The 27922-nt window shown below is 44.7% G+C and overlaps 1 protein-coding gene and 1 pseudogene across 1 annotated transcript in view; one reads left to right on the top strand and one right to left on the bottom strand.

Annotated features, from left to right (window-relative positions):
• The first annotated feature begins 239 nt into the window (after positions 1 to 239).
• LOC119802880 lies at positions 240 to 3861 on the top strand (annotated as a pseudogene).
• A 3257-nt stretch (positions 3862 to 7118) lies between these two features.
• Positions 7119 to 27922, bottom strand: part of Hps5 (HPS5 biogenesis of lysosomal organelles complex 2 subunit 2) — a 52198-nt gene continuing 31394 nt past the window's right edge. Inside the window, 8 exon segments of the mRNA XM_038313780.2 lie at positions 7119 to 7713; positions 9154 to 9424; positions 17816 to 17922; positions 20657 to 20770; positions 21676 to 21795; positions 22699 to 22854; positions 23232 to 23352; positions 27359 to 27909. Coding sequence (XP_038169708.1) covers positions 7653 to 7713; positions 9154 to 9424; positions 17816 to 17922; positions 20657 to 20770; positions 21676 to 21795; positions 22699 to 22854; positions 23232 to 23352; positions 27359 to 27909 — 1501 coding nt within the window. The 3' untranslated portion in view covers positions 7119 to 7652.

The raw sequence follows: 27922 nt of genomic DNA on the forward strand, positions 1-27922 counted from the left end.
GCTCCATCCATGCTGCCATGCTGCCTTCCTCAACAGAGTTAGTTCAGCAGGCATGGTGGGGTCAGAACTGAGACCTTGTGCTCTGAGGTGCGTCCTGCTGTGAGGTCTTCAGGGGCCACTGCTAGAACACTACTGAACATCAGTAAGAAGGAACAACCAGGGCCTCTGTGGAGGAAATGCCTGAGGATGAGGTAGCAGTCCGAGAGCAGTCCTTGAGCCTGTCTTTTCATTTCAGGAGGATGAAGCATCTCACTGGTCTCCTTTTCTGCTCCCTGGTCCTGGAAGTCAGCAGTCAGAGCTGGTTTTCATTCCTTGGTGAAGTTTACCAAGGTAAGACTGGGAGGGGGTATGGCACATGACCTCTATTGGTCTCCTGAGAAATACCTGAGGGTTGGACTCACTGTCCTGCTTGGCAGGATGGACCAGAGACTCCTGCAAGACTTCTGAATATGCACTACCTACAGCAGGAGGCAGAGCAGAGATCACAACCCACCTGTGCTTGAGGCCGATCCTGTCTTCCAAGTCTGCCTGACACTTCCTAAGTACATTGTGAACAATGTGAGGTCCAGTGGTATCACCAAGAGAGCAGCAATACTACCTTGGCCTAGATCTGTCTTCCCCTTGTATCTAGTCTCGAGGCTGGCCTTGAGTTTTGCATAGTATGGGGACTCTCAGTGTCTCCTCACGGGATCAGAACCGGCAGCCACAGCTGAGATTTTTGCTCGAAAGCTCCCTGGAGACAGCACAGGAGCTGTGCAGTCTAATCAAAGGAGAGATGGCAGTGTCACCCTGGTGCACACACTCTCTGCCAGGACAGGATTCTTAGGGATCAAAGCCAATGCTCCCTGTGTGCAGCCCTCCTCTGCCTTCTGTGTACTAACAGTCACCTCGAGATGGAGCTTCCTAGTCAGGGGTAGCTGCATCCAGAAACACTGGCCCTTGCTTGGAGGCAGTGTGCTCCGAGGGACATTTTGAACGGCTCTATCTACACTAGGTTGCACTACTGGGGAAATGTGCTGTGGGGTCTGGTGGTAGGACCTGACAACTCTGTGGCAAACACTTCCACGGTGCTGAAGCTGACGTGCCCTGCTATGTAATGACACTGCCCTGCCTCATTGTCTGCTTCCCCCCAGGTGAGGGGCAGCTCACAGCAGCACTGTGGAAGAAAGAAAACACAGAACAGGTTTGCCCCCAATGGCCCTCCAGAGTTACTAGGAGAAGCTAGAGAGGAGGAGGAAATGATCTCCCATTCATGGTCTCAGACTGTTCTGACCACAGGCTCAAGCCATGAGTTCCTTTATTCCTTTTCATCCCCTCTAAGTCATAGGCAGAGTCTTTAGGTCATGTTCCTGTTGTCTTTCCCACCCAGGCACTAGGGACATGTGGCAAGCCTACTCTGACATGAGGGAGGCCACCTGGATAGGTGCAGACAAATACTTCCATGCCAGAGGGAACTATGATGCTGCCTGAAGGGGTCCCAGGGGAGTCTGGGCTGCTGAAGTCCTCAGGTAAACACAGACTGTTGGGACGCTGGGTCTGGGTAGCAGGGATTTATTCTGAGGAAGCAATAGAAGGTGAGCTCTGGAGAGTGTCATGCTAATCTGTGTACCTTCCTCCACTTGCTCATCCAGCTACTGTCTCCATCTGTGCCCAGTGTAGACCCTGGTTGTGGACAGAGAGCATACAGCCATGCTATGTGGGCTTGCTCCCGAATGTAGACTGAATGACTCTCATCATCACCAGCGTTTCTGGTTCATCCAGTGTGGGCTGACCAGTGTCTCAGCCCCTTCTTCCTGACCCTTCCTCATTTCCTCCTACAGCCATTTCATGCAAATGGGGGAACTGGGTGTACTGTGACTAAGAAGCTTGGTGATGGATTTCTTCCATGTCTGTTTCTCCTAGTGATGCAAGAGAGGGCATTCAGAGTCTCATAGGCCGCAGACATGAGGATTCCATGGCTGATCATGAAGCCAATGGATGGGACGGCAGTTGGCAAAGATCCCAATCACTACAGACCCGCAGGCCTGTCTGACAAATGCTGGGCATCCTCACTTCACCCTCAGGAGGCTTTGCTGCAGGCTCTGGGGACAGGACATGGGGTTCTTCATTCCCATGAACACTGAAGTTGCTGGGGAACACATAGTAGGTATCTCACATGCATACAGACCAAGAGTTTCAAAACTGTTATTCTTGCAGTAGTAACTACTTGCTTGAGAAGAGGGTAATAAACACTAACGTGGAAGTGGAGCTGAGCCTGAGCATCTTTCATTGGAGGTCATTTCTAGGATTACACAGGGCAGACCCCACTCACCCGGAATCTGCCATGATCCCTTTTCTGAGCCCTTGTGCTCTGAGTGTAGGTTGTCATTTTCAGACCTTTCCATGACATGCTATTACTCCCGGTCAACCATGTAAGTCGCCTGTTCTGATCTCCCCAGCCTTAGTCTCTGGGGACCAGGAACACAACCATAAGAGGACTGGTCCCTGCTTACCCTGCAGCTATCACCTTGATCTTGCTCATTACTCAACACCTACAAATCCAGTATCACACTACTTCTCCATCCTGAGAAATATTGCAAAGTAGTTCCCTCTTGCCTTAGGGTCACTATTTCTGTGATAAAACGCTATGACCAAAACAACACAGAGGAGAAATGGTTTGTTTGTCTTACACTTCCACATTATAGCCCATCATTGAAGGAAGTCAGGACAGGAACTCAAAACAGGGCAGGAACATGGAGGCAGGAGCTGATGCAGAGGCTGTTGAAGGGATGTTGCTTACTGGTTTGCCCCTCATGGCTTGCTCAGCCTAGTTCTTTATAGAGCCTGGGACCACCAGCCCAGTGATGGCAGCACCCATGATGGGATCAGCCCTAACCCATTAAGAAAATGCCTATAGCTGTATTGTATAGGGGCATTATCTTACTTGAGGCCCCCTCTTCTCCAGTGATTCTATCTTGTGTCCATTGACACAAAACCAGCCAGCATACCTCTGCTTGACTTGCACTGAGTCCAGAAAAATGTCCCAGGAAAAACTGTGTCAGGGGATACAGACACAGCATCAACACCAAGATGCAACCTTTTTCTGTAGCCTTTGACATCTGTTGGGGGGGAAAGCCACTGTCCTTCTAAACCTTTTCTGGCTGGACAAACCTCACACTCCTGAGGAGTCTGGGCACTTTCCTCCTTAGATAGGAACTCTCGAAGGGTTAAACTCTCCCACTCTCACAACTGAGCTTAGGTCTCCATTCTCTGAGAAAGGCAATTTATCCACGATACCATGGCACTCAGGGATGAGAGAGAACAAACAGAGGCCTAAATAGGGTCAGCCTCACCATGCTTCAAAAACAAATCCAGCAGCCCCCATCTGAGTCACATCTGAACTTGCCCAATCTTGTGCACGTATGTCCAAAAATGATAAGGCAGTTTCAGCCAATTAAAGGTATACTAATGTAATAGCTGTTTGTTTAACCAATTATATGTAAAATGATCTAACAGTTCCTGAAACGCCCCTTAACTGTACTTAGAAGGAACTTGCACGCTCCTCTGGGATCATCACCATTTTGTACAGGAGAACGACCCCACGTGTGCGGATATTTACTAAACGCTCTTTGCTTTTACATACTGAGGCTGGGGTCTTCCTTCAGCACTTCTTTGGATGCTTACACTCTGGATGTTTTCCCATATTGCAGTTAAAAGACAGATGACCTCACCTTTCTGAACTAGGGAATGGACTTCTCTGTCCACATGTTCTACTTGTCACAAGCTGAGCAGTGGTGGTTGTTGAGACGGGGTCTCACAATGTTACTCAAGCCGGTCCTGAACTCAAGGGATCCTCCTGCCTCAGGCTCACAAGTTCTGGAATTACAGGCATGTATCACCAGACCAGGCTCCTTAAATTTTTTAGATGAGTATGGTGTGTGGGAGTGTACTGTGCTGGCTGGTTTGATGTCAATTTGACACAAGTTAGAGTCATCAGAGAGGAGGGAATCTCAATTGAGAAAACACCTCCAAAAGATCCGGCTGTAGGTTGTATAACTTGGTCTTCATGTGAGACTCCTAACAGTGAGAGCAGGGGCTGTCTCTGACTGTGTTGCCTACTTTGGGGACCCATTCCTCCTACTGGGTTGCTTCATCCAATCTTAATAGTAGAGGAGGTGCCTAGTCTCATTGCAACTTGATATACCATGGCTGACTGATAGCCATGGGAGGCCTGCCTATATCTGATGAAAAGCAGTGGAGTGGATAGGTGATGGGAGGGGATAGGAACTGGAACAGAGGAGAGAAGGGAAACTTTGATTAGGGTGCAAAAACATACATACATACATACATACATACACACACACACACACACACACACACACACACACACACATCTGACTGGAGGGCATTTTCTTAACTAGTGGTTGGTGGGTGAGGGCCGAGGCCAATGTGGTTGGTGCCATCCCTGAGCTGGTGGTCCTGGGTTCTATAAGGAAGCAGGCTGAACAAGCTATGATGAACAAGCCAGTAAGCAGCACCCCTCAATGACCTCTGCATCATCCAGGTTCCCGCCCTGTTGTGTAGAAGGAGCAGCAGACTGCGTCCCGCCACCTGGCTAGCTTTATGCCTGAAATAACAACACACAAATTGTATTCATTTAAACACTGCTTGGCCCATTAGTTTCAGCCTCTTATTGGTTAATTCTCACATCTTCCTTTAACCCATATTTAGTAATCTGTGTAGCACCACGAGGTGGTTGCTTACCAGGAGAGATCTTAACCTGCGTCTGTCTTGGAGAGGAGAAGCATGGCGACTATCTGAGCCATCTGCCTCACTTCCTTTTTCCTGTTCTGTCTACTCCACCCACCTAAGGGCTGGCCTATTAAATGGGCCAAAGCAGTTTCTTTATTAACCAGTGAAACCAACACAAACAGAAGACTCTCCCACATCACCGTTGGAGTTCCTTCAGTGCTGGACTATGATGTGAAGGTGTAAGCCAAATAAACCCTTTCCTCCCCAACATGCTTTTGGTCATGTTTCATCATAGCAGCAGTAACCCTAGCTACGATGTGTATATGTTCATGCTTGCGAGTGTGTGCAGGTCTAGGAGACTCTGTTGATGTGGGGATGTCCTACTTTGCTTCTCTGTTGCTGTCATTACCACTTTGACCAGTAGTGGAGGAAAGGATATACCAGGCTTACAGGTTACAGTCCACCACCAACAGAGGCCAAGGCAGGAACCTGGAGGCAGCCACTGAAGCAGAGACCACAGAGGAGCACTGTTCATTGGCTCAGGTTGTGTAGAGTTGACAGAGACTAACCAGACTCATTTATTCTGCCCCCAATTCCTTGTATCCAAACTCTGAGACAGCTTCTCCCATCTCCTTCTCCTCTGTTTGAACCTTCTCACAGGAACTGGAAATGTTCTGTTGGGAACTGCTCTTGTCTAAGCTCACATTTCCTTTCTTCTTTCTTCTCTAGACTGGGACTCACTACACAGTGGTCAAGTGCGTCTGGAACTTTTCAGCAAAGGACAGATGCGAAAACACTGCCTCATGCTCAGACTGTTCCTATGTCAATGTTTGGCTGAAGAGGATTCTTTTCTCTTTGCCTCGGGAGATGAATTCAGGTGATGTGGAAATAAGGATGTGGTAACTTGCCCTAGACGTGGAGATGAGGATAGGATGGCAGCCATGCTGGTTCTTGGCATCTGCTTGCCTTGAGATGTGCTGTGGAGCTGAAAAGTGAAGGAGAGCTCGCTCCCATCACCTCAGTACAGTCTCATATTCAGCATAAGCCGGCAGACCCAAACCCGGGCGCTGCCAGAGAGGACTGCCACGCTTCACAAAACTCTCAGCAACTCTGTGGAGCCTTGTTTTCCTGACAGGTACTTCAGTCCACCAGGCCAGATCATACCCAAGTTTGTGGGTAGGTATGACAGCTAGTTTGGTATTAATGGGGAAAAAGAAAGAGGTTGCTTATTCAGTGTGTCTAACATCATTCCACACTGGATTTACCTAACACGTTCCTGCAAACTGCTCAGAAGTAAGTCTCAGGTTCATGTTCTCTTAAAACGAAACCTTCATCATTTATTACCAATAAATTTATTGCCTGATAAATGACTGTTTATATGGTTTATATAATACAATCATTTGTTATAATTTATACTAGTGTTTGGCTTTCTCTTGGGCAGTACACATCTTTAATCCCAGCACTCAGGGAGGAGAGGCAGGCGGATCTCTGTGAGTTCAAGGCCAGCCTGGTCTACAAGAGCTAGTTCCAGAACAGGCTCCCAAGCTAAAGAGAAATCCTGTCTCAAAAAAAACCAAAAGAAAAAAAATAATAATTTTTAAGTGTGTGTGTGTTGGTGGCAGTGGCACATACCTTTAATCCTGACACTCACACTCAGAAATCAGAGGATCTCTTAAGGCCAAGGCCAACCTGATATATCTGGTCTAGCAAAATCCAAGCTAGCTAGGGTTACAAAGAAAGACCCTCTTTCCAAAAAAAAAAAAAAAAAAAAAAAAAAAAAGAAAGAAGGAAGAAAGAAGGAAAGAAAGAAAGAAAGAAAGAAAGAAAGAAAGAAAGAAAGAAAGAGAAAAAGTGCATGATGCTTTTGAGTAACTCTCTTTAAAAATTAGTCATGATGTCACAGCACAGGTGTGGGTTCACACAGTCCATGCAGTGAAGACTCAGAGAGACACCTTTAGAATGAACTTAGCCTTTGGTGGCTGCAGGATCCCCTCCCTCAGTGGACTGAAGCACTTTCCCTTCGCCAGGGCATTTTTATTTCCCCACATTTACACCTTAGCCAGTTGATTTCCATATGCTCAACACAACCCGACTTCCAAAAATACAGTCAAATGCAAATTCTCAATAAATTGTATCACGGTTTACCAGGTTGCTCCTAACCAAGTTTTGCATAGGCTTTGTATCCATGGGAAACTCTCAGACAAGATCCACATGGGGCAACAGAAGGTGTCTGTAACAAAGGATGGATTAGGGCTGGGTGTTAGTTGCTAACTCTCTGGCACCAGACCAGCAGGAAATTCTGCAACAAATATATTTCCAGTGATTAGTCAATGTGTATAGGTTTAGAATAGAAACATAGCAAATAAATACTAGAAAAATACTCTAAATTGAATTCAATTCAGATATGGGCAATTTTATTTAAAACTCTTGTTTGACTCTTCAACGTTCAATACATATTGTCAACAAAAAAGGCATTGTTCTGGTCCTACTCAGTAGTTTCTAGATGGCCTCAGACAGTGTGAACAGCACTGGACTCCAGCTCACAACATGATCTGTCCCCATGTAACAAAGTGTCCGCCCCAACAGAGCTGCCACAGTGGAGCACAATTCCCTGATGCACAAATAGTGCAAACACCACTGTGTAAGCCGGAAAACACACGGCAGCGAGCACTCCCACGCTTGTCCCAGCCAACAGCCAACTTGTCCCAGGACCAACTCTGGTTGACGAACTTTGAGGTCACAGAGGCACAAGTGCCAAGTGCCAAGGTAGAGATGGTGGCAACAGCAGCTGCAGCAGCATGGCAGGTTCTGGTATTGGCATGGTTTCAGGTGTCTCCTTTCCTTCTGCAACAAGGCCCTCTGAGGTTCTGGAGCAGGATTCCATGTGGTCAAAATGATACCATGTCCTGGAAGATCTCCCACTAGGCCTGCTGTGACCAGAGGAACCGGTCACATTTCTCAAGCATGCCTTGTATCAGTGCTCTGAAATCCCACAAAAAGAAAACAGCAAATTCAGTTGCCCAAGTTCATTCTTAATAGCAAAGCAAAAACTCTAAAGGCTTAAGAGGATTCAAGCAGTGTGATCAAAACACATAGGCTGAAACCAGCGGAGTGGACGAGGACATCATCACTCAGGGAACTGGAACGTGGCCAAGCATGGATGAGGCCTCAGGGTCAATGACCAGTGTTGGAAAAAAAGAAAGGGATCAACAGAATGAACAAGCAATCTGGAATAGGAGAAAAAATATGCAGATCCTACCTGGTAAGAGGCATCTAGACATTTGGAATAAAGTAGAATTCCACAATCAAACTAGCAGCCTGATTCTAAAATGGACAATGAACTTAATTATTTCTCCAAAGATAAAAGTAAGCATAAATGTTCACTCAGCATCACTAGTGTTAGGGAAATGTAAACCAGCTGAGCGACTCTAATGTAAAATTCCAAATTATTCTCAAGTCTAAAAATTTCTGAAACCCGAAATGCTTGTGTTCAAGGTATATTAGCTATGGGATATTAAGCCTATACTGTGATGAGGCATCTGAGATGTTCAACTCAACACAGAGTAGAATGGTGGTCACCAGGGCTCTTGGAATGAAGGCCTGTTTAATAGCTATGGACATCAACTCACAGAGGAAAATATGCTGGAAACTGGCTGCACAGCAACATGCACACACTAAGTGACCAAATGCTCTAGACGGCATTTTCACATGGGTTTGCTTTTTCCTTTTCTTTTTCATACAGTCCAGGCTGGCCTTGAACTGCTAATCCTTCTGTCTCCACCTCCCCAGAGCTGAGATTACAAGTGTATGCCATCACACTTGCCTTGGTTTCTGTTGTTTCTACAACATCTATTTTACAACAAACAGAAAAAGAAAACCTTGACTAAAATAACTGTGCATGTGTGCTTGAGTGTGTGGGGAGGGGGTGCGCGTGCACGCGCACATGCACGTGTATGTGTGTGTTTTGCCCTGTGTTTTAAGCTGGATATTGAACGCAGGGCTTCATACATAATAAATAAATCCCTGCCACTGAGCTACATGCCCAGCCCCTTTTCACCTTTGAGACGGATTTTACTAAATCCCCTGTGTGTCTTTGAACTTGTGGTTCCCCAGCACTGACCTCCTAAGCAGCAAGCTCACAGATCCAAGCTACCAGGCCTGGCCAGTAACAATAGCATTCTTACAGAACTGAGGGTGCATGGTAGTGGGCACTCACACTAACCTGAAGAGTACCCTGATCATGGTGATGAGTAAAATTTTACTTTGGCCTCCTCTTTTATACCACAATCAGCAGAGGTGTCTCAGTCTCCTCATGAGCTAGTGAGGGCTTGAGATTACATGATCTCTGCACTCCCATCTACCTGCTGTTGAAAGTCCCAAGTAACATGCTCAGACACCACAGACAGTGTATGGTGGCATTACCTCTGCCTTCTCTCAGCGATCCTCAGGATGTCACAGGTTCTGGTAAACTTTGCGGACAACTCAAGGGCCAGACCACATTCCTGTAGCAGTGACCAGGCCTGATCTGGGCCCAAGGCCTTAGCTAACAGGAGTGCCACATTCCCCACATTGATGGGAGCAGGCCCATCACTGAGGCTCCCATTTTGTGGCTCCTGAGGAGTTGGCTTTGTGCTCCTGTTCTGTAGTAGATGTAAGAGAAGCTTCCATTCCTCCAAGGTCTCAGGGATCCACCCTGCACACAGAAACACAGAGCACATAAGCTCCATACATGAAGTGTGAGAACTATAAGAACACAGCAAAATAAACACATTCAAGAACAGCGTCCTTCACTTCAGCACAAACCTTCTGAATTCACAGAATTAAAATCATCCTCAAGTGAGTGCCCGAACCGCGGCAGCTGCCCGGTGAGGGACCACCGACTCTCCACAACTCCCCCTGCCACCAGCACACTTCCTGCTCTTCCTGCAGGGGTTATTCTCCCCGGATACTGCCTCTCTCTTCCTGTCCCTTCCCAGCTCGCACCCAGAATCCTCCCCCCCTCCCCCTGCCTCATCCTCCCGTCTTTGGGGCCACAAAATCCCACAGCTCAGCCTGTTTGGGCTCTGGGGACCTGGAATTGAGTGCACCCAGGCCGGTGGGAGGTCCCCTCCTTCATTTGACTGCCCGGAGCAAGGTAGGCCTTTGTCCGAGAGCTGCTTGGCCTGCAAGGGGACCTGAAAATCTGCAGGAGGATCCATCGTTCTTTGGGGTGAGTGAGGAGTGAGTGCCCGAACCGCGGCAGCTGCCCGGAGAGGGACCACCGACTCTCCACAACCCCCCCTGCCACCAGCACACTTCCTGCTCTTCCTGCAGGGGTTATTCTCCCCGGATACTGCCTCTCTCTCCCTGTCCCTTCCCAGCTTGCACCCAGAATCCTCCCCCCCTCCCCCTTCCTCATCCTCCCGTCTTTGGGGCCACAAAATCCCACAGCTCAGCCTGTTTGGGCTCTGGGGACCTGGAATTGAGTGCACCCAGGCCGGTGGGAGGTCCCCTCCTTCATTTGACTGCCCGGAGCAAGGTAGGCCTTTGTCTGAGAGCTGCTTGGCCTGCAAGGGGACCTGAAAGTCTGCAGGAGGATCCATCGTTCTTTGGCGTGAGTGAGGAGTGAGTGCCCGAACCTCGGCAGCTTCCCCAGTGAGGGACCACCGACTCTCCACAACTCCCCCTGCCACCAGCACACTTCCTGCTCTTCCTGCAGGGGTTATTCTCCCCGGATACTGCCTCTCTCTCCCTGTCCCTTCCCAGCTTGCACCCAGAATCCTCCCCCCCTCCCCCTTCCTCATCCTCCCGTCTTTGGGGCCACAAAATCCCACAGCTCAGCCTGTTTGGGCTCTGGGGACCTGGATTTGAGTGCTCCCAGGCCGGTGGGAGGTACCCTCCTTCATTTGACTGCCCGGAGCAAGGTAGGCCTTTGTCTGAGAGCTGCTTGGCCTGCAAGGGGACCTCACAGTCTGCAGAAGGATCCATCATTCTTTGGGGTGAGTGAGGAGTGAGTGCCCGAACCGCGGCAGCTGCCCCGTGAGGGACCACCGACTCTCCACAACTCCCCCTGCCACCAGCACACTTCCTGCTCTTCCTGCAGGGGTTATTCTCCCCGGATACTGCCTCTCTCTCCCTGTCCCTTCCCAGCTTGCACCCAGAATCCTCCCCCCCTCCCCCTGCCTCATCCTCCCGTCTTTGGGGCCACAAAATCCCACAGCTCAGCCTGTTTGGGCTCTGGGGACCTGGAATTGAGTGCACCCAGGCCGGTGGGAGGTCCCCTCCTGCATTTGACTGCCCGGAGCAAGGTAGGCCTTTGTCTGAGAGCTGCTTGGCCTGCAAGGGGACCTGACAGTCTGCAGGAGGATCCATCATTCTTTGGGGAGGATCCATCATTCTTTGGGGACACCAAACACCTCCGCGCTCCTTTTGAAGGAAGAGATGGGCAGGCGCCAATGCAGGAGCTCCTCCAACAACATGAAAGGCAACATGACATCACCACAAGCCAGACATCCCGAAACAACAAGAATTGAACACCCTACCCCAGAAGATATAGAAGAAACCGACATTAAACAGTACTTTATAAAAATAATAGAGGACCTTAAACAGGAGGTAAAAAACTGCCATAAAGAAATGGAGATGACAAACAAAAAGGTAGACGAAATAAATAAATCTCTCAAAGATACCCAAGAAAAACAAGAAAAACAAGAAAAAGCAATCAAACAGGTAAGGGAAACAGTACAAGACCTGATAAATGAAATGGAGGTATTGAAGAAAACACAATCTGAGGGACGACTGGAAATGGAAACTCTGAGTAAACGAACAGAAACTTCAGAGACAAGTATTTCCAACCGAATACAAGAGATGGAAGAAAGAATCTCGGACTCTGAAGATACTATAGAAGAAATAAACTCACAGATTAAAGAACTAAACAAATCTAACAAATTCTTAACACAAAACATTCAGGAAATCTGGGACACCATGAAAAGACCAAACCTAAGAATAATTGGGGTAGAAGAAGGAGAAGAATTACAACTCAAAGGCCCAGAAAACATATTCAACAAAATTATAGAAGAAAACTTCCCCAACCTAAAGAAGGATGTTCCTATGAAGGTACAAGAAGCCTACAGAACACCAAATAGACTGGATCAAAAGAAAGCATCCCCACGCCATATAATAATCAAAACACAAAACATACAGAATAAAGAACAGATATTAAGAGCTGCAAAGGAAAAAGGTCAAGTAACATATAAAGGGAAACCTATCAGAATTACACCTGATTTCTCAATGGAAACCATGAAAGCCAGAAGAGCTTGGATAGATGTGCTACAGACACTTAGGGAACATGGATGCAAGCCTAGACTATTATACCCAGCAAAGCTTGCATTCACCATTGATGGAGAAAACAAGATATTCCAGGACAAAAACAGATTTAAACAATACGCAGCCACAAATCCAGCCTTGCAGAAAGTAATAGAAGGAAAATCACAAACCAAGGAGTCCAACAACGCCGACAATAACTCAGGCATCTAGCGACCCTTTACCAGCACAACTAGAAGAAGGGAAACACACAAACTCTACTACTAAAAATGACTGAAGTTAACAACCACTGGTCATTAATATCACTTAATATCAATGGACTCAATTCACCTATAAAAAGGCACAGGCTAAGAGACTGGATACGAAAACAGAATCCAACATTTTGCTGTTTACAAGAAACACACCTCAACCACAAAGACAGGCACCTACTCAGAGTAAAGGGTTGGGAAAAGGTTTATCAAGCAAATGGCCCTAAGAAACAAGCGGGTGTGGCCATACTAATTTCCAACAAAGTTGACTTCAAACTAAAATCAATCAGAAGAGATGGAAAGGGACACTTTATACTCATAACAGGAAAAATCCTTCAGAATGAAGTCTCAATCCTGAATATCTATGCCCCTAATATAAAAGCTCCCACTTATGTAAAAGAAACACTTCTAGAACTCAAGGCAGCCATCAAACCACACACACTAATAGTTGGAGACTTCAACACTCCTCTCTCACCAATGGACAGGTCAATCAGACAGAAACCTAACAGAGAATTGAAAGACTTAATGGAGGTAATGAACCAAATGGACTTAACAGACATCTATAGAACATTCCACCCAAATAGGAAAGAATATACCTTCTTCTCTGCGGCTCATGGAACCTTTTCGAAAATTGACCATATACTTGGTAACAAAGCAAACTTCCACAGTTACAAAAAAATATTAGTAACCACCTGTGTCTTATCGGATCACCATGGATTAAAATTAGAATTCAACAACAATGCTACCCCCAGAAGGCCCACAAACTCATGGAAACTGAACAGTCAACTACTGACCCACACCTGGGTCAAGGAAGAAATAAAGAAAGAAATTAAAGTCTTTCTTGAATTTAATGAAAACAAAGACACAACATACTCAAACCTATGGGACACAATGAAAGCAGTGCTAAGAGGAAAGTTCATAGCACTAAGTGCCCACTTAAAGAAAACGGAGAAAGCACTCATTGGTGACTTAACAGCACACCTGAAAGCTCTGGAAAAAAAAGAAGCAGACTCACCTAGGAGAAGTAGAAGACTGGAAATAATCAAACTGAGGGCAGAAATCAACAAAATAGAAACACAGAAAACAATCCAAAGAATCAATGAAACAAGAAGCTGGTTCTTGGAGAAAATCAACAAGATTGACAAACCCTTAGCCAATCTAATCAAACGGCAGAGGGAGAACACGCAAATTAACAAGATCAGAAATGAAAAGGGGGACATAACCACAGACACAGAGGAAATTCAGAAAATCATTAGATCTTACTACAAAAGCCTGTATGCCACAAAATTGGAAAATGTAAAAGAAATGGACAGTTTTTTAGATAAATACCATATACCAAAGTTAAACCAGGACCAGGTAAATGCTCTAAATCGTCCTGTTAGTCGCGAAGAATTAGAAACTGTTATCAGAAACCTCCCTACCAAAAAGAGCCCAGGACCAGATGGTTTCAATGCGGAATTCTACCAGAACTTCCAAGAAGACCTAATACCTATACTCCTTAAGGTATTTCATAATATAGAAACACAAGAGTCACTGCCAAATTCCTTCTATGAAGCTACAGTTACCCTGATACCTAAACCACACAAAGACTCAACCAAGAAAGAGAATTACAGGCCAATCTCACTCATGAACATGGACGCAAAAATTCTCAATAAAATACTGGCAAACCGAATCCAAGAACACATTAGAAAAATTATCCATTACGATCAAGTAGGCTTCATCCCAGAGATGCAGGGCTGGTTCAACATACGAAAATCTATTAATGTAATCCATCATATAAACAAACTGAAGGAAAAAAAACCATATGGTCATCTCATTAGATGCTGAAAAAGCATTTGACAAAATTCAACACCCTTTTATGATAAAGGTCTTGGAGAGATTAGGGATACAAGGGTCATTCCTAAATATAATAAAAGCTATTTACAGCAAACCGACAGCTAACATCAAATTAAACGGAGAGAAACTCAAGGCTATCCCACTAAATTCAGGAACACGACAAGGCTGTCCACTCTCTCCTTATCTCTTCAATATAGTGCTTGAAGTTCTAGCAATAGCAATAAGACAACATAAGGGAATCAAGGGGATCCAATTTGGAAAGGAAGAAGTTAAACTTTCATTATTTGCAGATGATATGATAGTATACATAAGCGACCCCAAAAACTCCACCAAAGAACTCCTACAGCTGATAAACTCCTTCAGTAACGTGGCAGGATACAAGATCAACTCCAAAAAATCAGTCGCCCTCCTATACACAAAGGATAAGGAAGCAGAGAGGGAAATCAGAGAAGTATCACCTTTCACAATAGCCACAAATAGCATAAGATATCTGGGAGTATCGCTAACCAAGGAAGTGAAGGATTTATATGACAAGAACTTTAAGTCTTTGAAGAAAGAAATTGAAGAGGATACCAGAAAATGGAAGGATCTCCCCTGCTCGTGGATTGGGAGGATCAACATAGTAAAAATGGCAATTCTACCAAAAGCAATCTATAGATTCAATGCAATCCCAATCAAGGTCCCATTAAAATTCTTCACAGAGATTGAGAAGACAATAATCAACTTTATATGGAAAAACAAGAAACCCAGGATAGCCAAAAAAATCTTATACAATAAAGGTACTTCTGGAGGCATTACCATCCCTGACTTCAAACTCTATTACAGAGCTACAGTATTGAAAACGGCTTGGTATTGGCATAAGAACAGAGAAGTTGACCAATGGAATCGTATAGAAGACCCGGATCTTAAACCACAAACCTATGAACACCTGATTTTTGATAAAGGAGCCAAAAGTACACAATGGAAAAAAGAGGGCATCTTCAACAAATGGTGCTGGCATAACTGGATGTCAACCTGTAGAAGAATGAAAGTAGATCCATATCTATCACCATGCACAAAACTCAAGTCCAAATGGATTAAAGACCTCAATATTAATTTGAACACATTGAGATTGATAGAGGAGAAAGTGGGAAGTACTCTACAACAAATGGGCACAGGGAACCGTTTCCTATGCATAACCCCAGCTGCACAGACTTTAAGGGCAACATTGAATAAATGGGACCTCCTGAAGTTGAGCAGCTTCTGTAAAGCAAAGGACATTGTCACTAAGACACAAAGGCAGCCTACTGACTGGGAAAAGATCTTCACCAACCCTGCAACTGACAAAGGTCTGATCTCTAAAATATATAAGGAACTCAAGAGACTAGACGGTAAAATGCCAATTAACCCAATTAAAAAATGGGGTGATGAACTGAACAGAGAATTCTCAACAGAAGAAGTTCGAATGGCCAAAAGACACTTAAGGTCATGCTCAACCTCCCTAGCTATCAGGGAAATGCAAATCAAAACAACTTTGAGATATCATCTCACACCTGTCAGATTGGCTAAAATCCAAAACACCAATAATAACCTTTGCTGGAGAGGTTGTGGGGTAAGGGGCACACTCATCCATTGCTGGTGGGAATGCAAACTTGTGCAACCACTTTGGAAAGCAGTGTGGCGGTTTCTCAGGAAATTCGGGATCAACCTACCCCAGGACCCAGCAATTCCACTATTGGGAATCTACCCAAGAGATGCCCAATCATACAACAAAAGCATATGCTCATCTATGTTCATAGCAGCATTATTTGTAATAGCCAGATCCTGGAGACAGCCTAGATGCCCTTCAGTGGAAGAATGGATGAAGAAAACTGTGGAATATATACATGCTAGAATACTACTCAGCGGTAAAAAACAATGACATCTTGAATTTTGCAGGCAAATGGATGGAAATAGAAAACACTATTCTGAGTGAGGTAACCCAGACCCATAAAGATGAACATGGGATGTACTCACTCATATTCGGTTTCTAGCCATGATTATAGGACATCGAGCCTATAAGTTTGGGATCCTTGAGAAGATAATAAGAAGGTGAACTCCCAAAAAAGATATAGTAATCCTCCTGGATATTGGAAGTAGACACGATCGCCAGGCAAAATTGGGAACTTGAGGGTTGGGCAAGACTGGGCCAAGGGAAGATGGGGAGAGAAAAGTGTGAAGGGGAGAGCGGGGGGAGCTCGGAGGAATGGGGTGCTTGGGATATAGGAAGGGTGGATATGAGAGCAGGGAAGCATATATCTGAATTTAAGGAGCTACCTGAGGGTTGTCAAGAGACTTGACCCTAGAGGGGTTCCCAGGTTTCCAGGGAGACGCCCCCAGTTGGTTCCTTGGGCAGCTGAGGAGAGGGAGCCTGAAAAGGCCAGTTCCTATAGCCATACTGATGAATTTCTTGCATATCACCATAGAACCTCCACCTGACGATAGATGAAGAAAATGACAGAGCCCCACCTTGGAGCACCGGACTGAGCTCCCAAGGTCCTGATGAGGAGCAGAAGGAGAGAGAACATGAGAAAGAAAGTCAGGACCGTGAGGGAACCTCCAGCTGGCGACAGATGGGGAAGGTGACTGAGCCCCACATTGGAGCACTGGACTGAGCTCCCAAGGTCCCGATGAGGAGCAGAAGGAGCGAGAACATGAGGGAGAAAGTCAGGAACGAGAGGGGTGCGTTCACTCATGGAGACGGTGGGACAGAACTAATGGGAGATCACCAACTCCAGTTGGAATGGGACTGATGGATCATGCGACCAAACCCGTCTCTCTGAGTGTGGCCAACAGCGGGGGCTGACTGAGAAGCAAAGGACAATGGCTCTGGGCTCTGATTCTTCTTCATGGACGGGCTCTGTGGGAGCCTTCTCAGCTTGGTCGATCACCTTCCTGGACCTGGGGGGAGTTGGGAGGACCTTGGTCTTAGCATAGAGTGGGGAACCCTGATGGCTCCTTGGCCTTGAGAGGGAGGGAGGGGAGGTATGGGTGGAGGGGAGGGGAGGGAAGGGGGAGAAGGAGGGGAGAGAAAGGGGAGAAGGAGGGGAGGGAGGGGGGAGGAGGAGGGAAGGAGATGGAAATTTTTAATTATAAAAAAAAATAAACCATGAGAAAAAAAAAAAAAAAAAAATCATCCTCAAACTTTCTGGATATGCAACAAGGAAGAAAATAGACACATATGTGAGAACACGTGTGCAGGTGTCCATAGAAGCAGAAAAGGTGTTAAAGTCCCTGGAACTAGGGTCATAGCGAGTGTGATCCACCCAGCATGGGGGGATGGGAGCCAAACTCTGGTCCCCTGCAAGAACACCATGTGCTCTTCCCTGCTTTGCCATCCTCCAGTCCTCTTCTTCTTTCAGACTCATTCTGGCTGCTGAAACAGAAAGAGCTTTAAAGTGGGCAAGCATGAAAGTCAGAGGTCCAGCTGTGAGACTCCACCCCAGGAGTTGTCTCCTTTACAACCGCATATGAAAACATGGAGTAGAGTGCTTAAAACAGAGAGCAGTTGTTAAAAAGAAACGATGCTGTAATACACCAAAGACTAGGCAAAGTCCCCACAATTTTAACAGCTATCTAGAATTGTGTAGACAACAACTAAAATGTTCAAATATGCTTGCTGCACACTGAGGCGAGACTTCCAGAACACCACAATGAGGAGTTAGCAGTTGGGATTTATTTACCTTTGTCCCCGTCCATCAGACTTATGTCGTTCAGATACACAATGTTGGTGAAGGCCTCCCTCTTCCTCTCCAGCTCCAGACAGAGTGTAAGATACCCAGGCCAGAAACTTAAAGGGAACAAAGTTGACAAAAGGAGTAAGTGCAGTGAATGTCTATGAACGCCACTGTCCATGTTAGCCACATGTGGTCCTTAAAGCTGAAGGTAAACGTAAATAAAAATTAAAACTCAGAGTTAATTTGGTGTTAAGATAATCTTGTTTGTTTGTCTGTAGAGACAGGGTTTTTCTGTGTAGTTAAGGCTGTCTTGGAACTCACTCTGTAGGCCAGGGTGGCCTCAAACTCAGAGATCCGCCTGCCTCTGCCTGGAATTAAAGGCATGCATCACCACCCTCTGGCTCTTAAGTCTTTCTTTTTCAGATTTATCTATTTTTAAAAACTTTAAAAAATTTTTATGTGTATGGGTATTTTGTTTAAATGTATGTCTGAATATCACATGTGCCTGTTGCCCAAGGAGTCCAAAAGTAGGTACTGGATCCCCTGGAACTGGAGTTAGAGACAGTTGTGAACTGCCACTTGAGTGCTGGGAATTGAACCTGGGTTCTCTAGAAAGTACTCTTAACCCCTGAGCCATCTTCCCAATCACAAGATTTACTTATGTATGTATTTAATTATTTGCTGCTTTGTATTTGTTTGATTTTTTCCAAGATTGGGTTTTTCTGTATAGCTCTGAGTGTCCTGGAACTCACTTTGTAGGCCAAGCTGGCCTCAAACTCACAAAGATCCATCTGCCTCTGTGTCTGCCTCCCAAGTTCTGGGATTAAAGGCGTGCACCACCACCACCCAACCCAAGATTTATTTGTATATTATGTGTATAAATGTTTGTCTAGATATATGTTTGTTCATAATGTACAAGTCTGGTGTCCCCAAAAGTCAGAAGAGGGCATCAGATACCCTAGATCTAGAATTACATCAGTTACGAACCTCCATATAGATGCTGGGAATTGAACCTAAATCTTTTGCATGAGCAGCAAGTGTTCTTAATCACCGAACCATCTCTCCAGTCTCTAAAAGTCAGCTTTGTAATTAAAATTGGTGATCACATGTGGCTAGAGGGCAGTGCAGTAGAAGATTTCCATCATCACACAAACTTCTACTCGACAGCCTGGATCTAGTGTGGGTGAGAAACAAAGCTTTATGTACTCTGTAAGTAGTTTTGTTTTTCAATTTTATTTTCATTATGTATAAGGCTGCTTTGCCTGCATGTTCCATATGCGTGTCTGGTGTCTGGGGAGGCAAAAGAAGGTATCAGCTCCACTGGAATTGGAACTACAGACGGTTGTGCTGAAAATCAAACCTAGACCCTCCGGAAGAGTAGCCAGTGATCTTAACCCCTGGACCATATAGCTAGCCCCTATTTTTTAGGTTTTACCATGCAATACAAAAACAGAATGTGTCTCCAAATCCCAGTCCATGGACTTTCTCCTTGGTGCTTCCTAATCACCAACCCTTCATCCTGTAATAATCCACACAACCTCTTCCTGCAGGCTTTCCTTTCTCATGGGACAGCACTAGAAATAATCTCCAGGGAGTCTGAAAGATGGCCAGAGAGATGGGTCAGTAGGTTAAGAGACATGCTGCCACCCTAGACAGCCCGAGTTCTAGCCCTTGAACTCATATGGCACAAGAGAACCATCACTAGAAGGCTGTTTTCTGACTTCTACACAGATGACATAGCATGCACTTGCCACCTTCCCAAAATTAAATTAAAAATAAAACAAATGGCCGGGCGGTGGTGGCGCACGCCTTTAATCCCAGCACTCGGGAGGCAGAGGCAGGCGGATCTCTGAGTTCGAGGCCAGCCTGGTCTATAAGAGCTAGCTCCAGGACAGGCTCTAGAAACTACAGGGAAACCCTGTCTCGAAAAACCAAAAAAAAAAAATAAAATAAAATAAAAAAAAAATAAAACAAATGACTATTTATTGTTTAAGTCCCAAAGAGTATCTCATGATCTCTCCAGCTGCCACCCGCCCAGTCTTATCCTTCATTATCAATGAATAAGTATCACAGTTGTCATTGCTAACGGAGCAGAAGCAGAGGGCACCAGCCAGTGAGTAACCCTCCCATCAGCAGTGTCAGTTGTACACCCCATCCTGTTCCCTCAGCAGACTCAACCCACTCCACAGCCTTCAGGGCTGACTGCCAATCCCCCTTCCTCCTGAGCCCTTCACCAGGAAATCTATCCTGATCTCTCCCTTCTTGGAAGTCTTTTATCTATTGTAACTGGTGTGCACTTAATACAGAATAGCTGGGGGAACTTGCTCTAGCAACTGAGCAGAGGCAATACAAGCACTTAAATACTATCACTTAAATCATGGGCTAGAAAGACAGCTCAGGAGTTAAGCTCATTGGCTGCTCTTGCGGAGGACCTGGGTGGCTCACAACTGTCTGTAACTCCAATCCCAGGAAGTCCTGATGCCCTCTTCTGGACTCAGTGGTGCACGGACATTCTTTCAGGCAAAACGGCCACACACAGAAAGTAAAAATCTTAGTATAAAAAAGTTACATTTAGCCGGGCGGTGGTGGCGCACGCCTTTAATCCCAGCACTCGGGAGGCAGAGGCAGGCAGATCTCTGAGTTCGAGGCCAGCCTGGTCTACAAGAGCTAGTTCCAGGACAGGCTCTAGAAACTACAGGGAAACCCTGTCTCGAAAAACCAAAAAAAAAAAAAAAAAAAGTTACATTTAAGCATCAAATTGAATCCCTGAATAAAATAAAGCACAGCAAGCAGGACCCTAACTAGAGAGGTATTTCTGGATCCCAATCTGTAAACATCCTCACTTACCCGTAGGACCTACAGATGTCAGTCATTTTCTCTTTGGTTGTAAAGTCTGCAGGAAGTTTAATCAGAAGAAGAATCAACTGACTATAACCCCAGGAAAGCAAGTGTGAATGGGGCCTATGAAATGAAAAAATGCAGGAAATTAGACAAGAAATAAATTCTAGAAAGTACTTCATAGTCATCTAATAGGAAAGACTGCAGTTGAAGCATTACCACTACTATAGTTTCCAAATATTTCTATTTTACTCCTTAAAAATTTAAACATAACTATATTTTTTATAACTCGTTCATCTCAAAATGAAATAACAAACAGAAATGGGGCCTGGGGCTGTAACTCAGTGCTAGAGTGTCTGCCTAGCACACAGGTACTGGGTTTAATTCTAATTCTGATTTAATCCAGTTTAATCCTAATCCTTGATTCCACCACCCACAGCCACTGCTATCTTCCTAGAGTTTTTTGAGGAGTAAGTCAAATAAATTAGGCATTTGGCAAGAGGCAGTGCTTTCAAAAGGCTTCCCTTGGGAAGAATACAAGACTGTTTCTGAGTCATGTACTGGTCATTTTATTTGCAGATTCTATCTTTTTCAAAACCTCCGGGTAAATTCAGAAATTAATTGACCTGTCTTTTGAAAGAAAACATACATGCATGCACATGCACACGCACGCACACACACATACACACACACACACACACACACACACACACACGAGTTTTCTTTAAAACCGGCCAATCCAGGGTTCACTGTGGGTCTCCAAAAGAGCTGCAGGGAGACCAGTTTAATTCTTTGAAGTTATGTGCAAATTTTTACATGAGTGTGCATTTTTCTGAAAGGATCTGTGAGATTCTTACAGGGCCATAACCTCACACTGTTCAGAACCACTAGGATGTGCATGGATACACAATCTTGATGCTCCCAGTACGTGGTTAAGTTTTCTACTGCTGTTCCTGAAGTGAGCCTGAACACTACAGGGGAAAATTAAGTTCCACTCTGAGGGAGGTTCACAGAGGAAAACTGCTCACCTGGGGTGTCCTTCATTATCTATTGTACTTGTGCTTGGTGGAGCATCATGGGACACTGCCAAACGCAGCCAGTCAAGTCTTAAAGATTCTGGTTGTAGAAGGAACTCAAGGAAGGATGGCCTGAGGGCAAGATGGGGTGAAAAACTATTAATTTTCACAAGAGAAAACAAAGGAGGTGGATATAAAAAAAAAAAAGGACAACTTGGAATCTCCTCTGATACAAAGGGCTAGAAATGCTAGTGAGATTATCAGTCTACTAAATGAGTAACCTAGGTGTAAGGCAATAAGGAAAAGCTAGAGGGAGGCAGGGAAAGGGGTGGGAGAAGGAGACCGTGGGGAAGGAAAGGGGTGGCCCGATGGCAAACACAGGGAAAGAAAGACTCTCCAGTCATATAACTAAACGGGAGCTGACTGCCATGGAGAGGCCAAATGATGGCCCAGCCTGAAAGAAAAGAAGCAGGAACAGAAATCCTCTCCTGAAAGCCAGGCTACTGTAATGAAAAGCACTCACTGGCAGGGGAATAAAAATCTTGTCTGCTTTGCGTGAAGTCCTGTCGAATCAAGAATTTATTTTCTTTTTGAAGATTATTTTTATTTTATGTGTGTGTGTTGCCTGCACCTATGCAAACCATATGTGTGTAGTACCTTCAGAGGCCACTCAGATCTCCATAACTAGAGTTACAGACTGTTGTGAGCTGTCACATGAATGCTGGGAATGGAACCTGGGTCACGGGCAAGAGCAGCAGGTGCTCCTAACTGCCATCTCTGCAGCATGAAGGACTGAATGTTATGTCGAGAATCTGAGACTCTCTCAGAGAGGAGGTGAAGTGTGGTGTATGAGCATCTGTGGTGTATGCTGGGCAGGGGAGGTGAAGTATGTGCTGAGGGTATAAAAATGCCCAAATCCTCATCTTCCACACTAGGTGCCTCACCCTCCTCATAGCCAGCAGTGAAAATGTGACCACAGCTCATACAACAGAAACAACGCTCCACCTAGAACAGAGACTACACACGCCTTCTCACCACTGATCTTCAGGCCTTGATTTCACCAGACTGTCGAGATAGGCCAGAAACTGAGCTGGATGATGACGGCAGAGCTGTGCAATGTCTGAAGGCGAGATGGATGGGTAAGACTTGATGAAGGCTCGAAGGGCAGACTCTCCAAACCTGTCATACAATCTGTATTTGAAAACAGAGCACATCAGTCTCCAACTTCAATGCCATATGATTTGGTTATACTATGGACTCATTAGAAATAAAAATAAATATTCTAATAAGAAGCTGCACAAAAAGCCAGGCAGTGGTGGCACATGTCTTTAATCCCAGCACTTGGGAAGCAGAGGCAGGTGAATCTCTGTGAGTTCAAGGCCAGTCTGGTCTACAAGAGCTAGTTCAAGAACAGCTAGGGCTGTTACACAGAGAAACCCTGTCTCAGAAAAAAAAAAAAAAAAGAAGAAGAAGAAGTTGTACAATATGCAAATGAGTCAAACTTTAGATACTAATTTAAAATCATTTCTAATGTTTAGGTTCCCACAAACACCGTACAGGACTCATACCGGGAGGCAAACGCGATCAACAAGGGGCTATCTGAAGGGACCGAGCCATCCAGGAGCTGCAGTGCCGCGGGCAGGTCTCTGTCTTCCATCTCCGTGTATGCAGGATGAGAACTCGCCATTTCTGAAAAGAAAGAAAAAACCAGCCTTTCCCTTCACCTCTTTGCTGCAACTATTCTTGGACACATTCATTTAACTGTCTTCACCACACCCTACTGTCACCCACTAGAGTGTCACCCCAATATTTGTTAAGCATTGCAGGAAACAAAAACAGAACCTGACAGGATAAAATCTCAACTTTTTAAAACCATAAAGTTAAATTGGGAAATCAAACTCACTAGAATTTTTATTTTGTATATGTGTGTGCTGGGGTACCTAGAGATCAGAAGAGAGCATTGGATCCCCTGGAGCTGGAGTTATAAGCCATCTGATGTGGATGCTAGGAATCAAACTCGGGTTCTCTACAAGAGCAGCAAGCACTACCACTTAGCTTCTAAGCCTCCTCTTCAGACTCATGTACTGAAATTTTCAGAGAACAGAAGAACAGTCTCTACTATGCTTGAAAAATAAGTTTATAGGCTGTGTATCATATATATACATATGTGTATGTATGTATTTGTGTGTGTTTGTGGTGTGTGTGTGTGTATATATATATATGTATGTGTGTGTGTGTAAATATATATATAATATCACAAGCCAGATATCTCTATTATCAATGCCAAACTGCTCAGGTTTTACAGAATTAGTATTCCCATATCATCTCTTAGAAATAAATTCAGTAAAGTTGATTTAAAAATAGTTCACCTTTAAAAATAAAACCAAAACAAAATAAAAAACAATATTCAAGGAAATATTCATCCTAAGTAGGATGACTTTGAGGAGCAGCCAGAAATCATTTACAGATAAACTTACTGAATGAAGTGAGTGACATTCTTGTTAAAAATCTCTTTAGGGTTAAAAAGAGAAAAGGCCGAGTGTAGTGGCACACCTTTGAGCCTAGCACTCAGAAGGCAGAGGCAGGCAGATCTCATGAGTTTGAGGCCAGCCTGGTCTATGTAGTGAGCTCCAGGACAGCCAGGACTCTGTGGAGAGACACCGTCAAGAAAGAAAGGATGGGGGCTGGAGAGATGGCTCAGTGGTTAAGAGCATTGTCTGCTCTTCCAAAGGTCCTGAGTTCAATTCCCAGCAACCACATGGTGGCTCACAACCATCTGTAATGAGGTCTGGTGCCCTCTTCTGGCCTACAGGCATACACACAGAGAGAATATTGTATTGTATACATAATAAGTAAATAAACAAATTTTTTTTAAAAAAAGAAAGGAAAGAAAGGGAGAAAAGGAGGGAAGGAGGGAGGAGGGGGGGAAGGGAGGGAGGGAAGAAAGGATGAAGAGAAAGAGAGCGAGAGAGAAAGGGTATGACTCTAACGTAAAATGAGATTTTTTTTTTTCCCAGTAGTTTTCAGTGGTGCTAAGACACATAATCAAGAATAGTTTCAGAACCTGCCTTCCATCAAGAAAACAGTCGGCTTGTTCTGATGCAGGAGAGAAGAGCTCACTCACTGCAGCAGGAGTGCCAACTGCCACAGTCGCTTTAACAGTTTATAGGAGTGTTCTCACAAAGCTGGAACTGGATCTGCCATGACCCGGGTGCACCACTGCTGAGCATTCACCCCAAAGTTCCCAAGTCAACACACCAAGACACCAGCTTATCCATGTTGTAGCTGCAGTGTTCACAACGGCTAAGAAACTGAACAAGCCTGCATGTCCATCAGCAGGTGGATGAATAAAAAAGATGGTACATATAAAGATAGAATTTATGTAGTCATAAAGGAAAATGCAATTAAGACATCTGTGGGAAAATGAATGCAATTGGAAATCATGTTAAGCAAAACAAGTCAGACTCAAAAAGACAAATGGCATATGTTCTCTCTTATACTGAATCAGAGAGAGCAATAGAACAGAAGAGAACTAGACAGGGCATTAGCTGGAAGGAGGAAAAAGAAGGTAGGAAATGAATGAGAAAATATATGATGACACATACATGACAATGTCATGATGAAACCCTTTACTGTCTGTGGTAACCTAGAAAATACCCGTATTTATTATCAGCGTGTGTGTGTGCGCGCGTGCGTGTGTGTGATGTGTTTGCATGTATGGGAGGGAATGCATGCCACACAATGTATATGAACACATGGTGGAGAATGTTTTCTCTTTCCATCTTAATATGAGTTCTGGAGATGGGAGTCACAGTTCCAGCCTTGTACAGCAAGTGCTTTTGCCCTCATAAACATCTCTCTGATCCTCAAAACCATTAAAGACAAAAAACAACAAAACCACACCCTCCAGAACTGGAATATTATCAGACAGGTGGAACCTGTCTAAAGTCAATTTTCAGCTTCTACTAAAAGGAGAGCGACTGCCCCCATGCTGCTTTCCATTTGACTGAGTCAGAGCTGGAGACACAAGGGCAGCCTCACACTGGTAGCCACGACTTCAGCTCTATGCATGTTCTATGCATGCTCTTCACCCTGCATGCTCTAGCTAGGACTGGTATAGTGGTCACCAAGCACTCACAGACCTTCCTGCCAATTTCTGGGATCAAGGTTGAAGATGACCACACAAGGAAAAAGATGCAATTTAAGTTAGGAGTGCTGCTGTCAGATGTTCTAACTATTTGAAACAAGTATCTTGCTTATGTCACATAAACACAACCTGTGCTTTTAAGCTGCTATATGTGACCTGAAGCAGAACTTTAACTGTAGATGTATTTTCTAGGAAGTCAAAAGACCTTCAAGTTAGATAACAGACAAGTGTGTCACTACCTGTGGCAACTGACTGGGCAACAAAGAAAAATTGTGCTTAATATCACAATTGCTAGAGTCAACGTGGCTTCTGTTACTCAAGAATTTTGAAGAACAAAAAAACTTCAAAAACAGGGTAATGCAGCAGAGAAAAGCAACAGGTATGAATACAAATCTGTACGGGTGGACAGCAGCTAGTGTGAACTGCAACCAAGCTGGAGCAGTAGTGGTGTACGCCTTTAATCCCAGCACTCGGGAGGCAAAGGCACGTAGATCTCTGAGAGTTCTAGGCCAGTCTTGTCTACAGAGCATACTCCGGGACAACCAAGGCTACACAGAGAAATCCTGTATCAAAAAACAAAACAAAAGAAAAGAAAAATTAAAAACTAATTTTTTATAACAGAGTAAAAAAATAAGTCAATGTTTGAAGAACTATCAAGCTAAATGGGTAGAACACAAGGCCATTAAGATGGCTTATTGGGAAAAGATGCTTGTTACCTAGTCTGATGATACCTGAGTTCAATTCTGGGGACCCACATGGTAGAAGGACAGAACTGACTCCAAAGTTGTCTTATAATCTCTAAAATTGTGCCATGATACATTCACATATATATGCAGGCATATGCATGCATACATACATACATACATTCACACACACACACACACACACACACACACACACACACAAATAAAAAATTTAAAAAGACTGGAGGGGGTGGAGAACTGACTCAGTTAAAAGCACTTGCTCCTCTTGAGGAAGACATGGGTTTTGTTTCCATCCACCCACAACCACCTATAACCCCTGCTTCAGGGGATCTGATGCTCTCTTCTGGCTTCTTCAAGCACTGCAATATATGGCATATATACACACAAAGAGACACATATACATACAAAAAAATATAAATGATTTTTTTGTTTCCTTTGTTGTTTTTTTGTTTTTTTTCAAGACAGGGTTTTTCTGTGTAGCCCTGGCCATCCTGGAACAAATAAATACTTTTTTAAAGGAGTGAATAGTTGGGCAGTGGGAGCACTCACGGCCTTTAATCCTAGCACTCAGGAGACAAAGGTAGGCGGATCTCTGTGAGTTCAAGCCAGCCTGATCTACATACAAAGCATGTTCCAGGGCAGGCAAGGCTGTTACACAAAGAAACCTTGTCCAAAAAAAAAAAAAAAAAAGAAAGAAAGAAAAGAAAAGAACAGAAAGAGAGAGGGGGGAATAGAAAACAAAAGGGAGAGCTGGTCAGCAAAGGTAAGTTTTCTACTCAAATCATTTGTCAAGCCTCCACATTATAAAACACCTCTACAAGTGGTAATGACATCTGACTATTACCTTTCAGTCCTTCAACAAAAGTGTCCCAAACACAAGGGCTCTTGGTGTAACTCAGCTTGATACTCTCCCTTGCTCTCTTCAAGTCCAGGAGGAAAAAGTACTTCTTGAGGAAACGACAAGCCAGGACCTCAGGAGAGAGCTGCTGTAAAGCACAGGCCCCATGTCCAACTGTGCTGTCCACTACCAAGTCCAGCACACCTAGTTCCAGACACAGCGTTGTCAATTCTGCCAGGTCTTTCTGAAGACTGTTTGATATGGTGTACGGAGAATATACTTGAAAAATGTCGCCCAAGGGCTCACTGAGGCTGCTTACAGATTCACAGGCTGTATGAGCACCAGTTTCTTCTTCGCTGTCTTCATCTAATCCTCTCTCTCCTGACTCACTAAGGAGGTGCACATCCGGGCTCGATTTCACAGGCAGACTGCAGCTACTGGAAATGCCAGCAGAGCCATTCAAGGCAAATGTTTTCTCTAATTGTGAAAGCCACTTCTGTAAAACTGTTCTCAGTGACTTGGGTTCAAATAAAACCAGAGGGTCCAATAACTTGGTCCTATGCAAAAAAA

Source organism: Arvicola amphibius, chromosome 12 (genome assembly GCF_903992535.2).
Source record: "Arvicola amphibius chromosome 12, mArvAmp1.2, whole genome shotgun sequence".
Taxonomy (NCBI): domain Eukaryota; kingdom Metazoa; phylum Chordata; class Mammalia; order Rodentia; family Cricetidae; genus Arvicola; species Arvicola amphibius.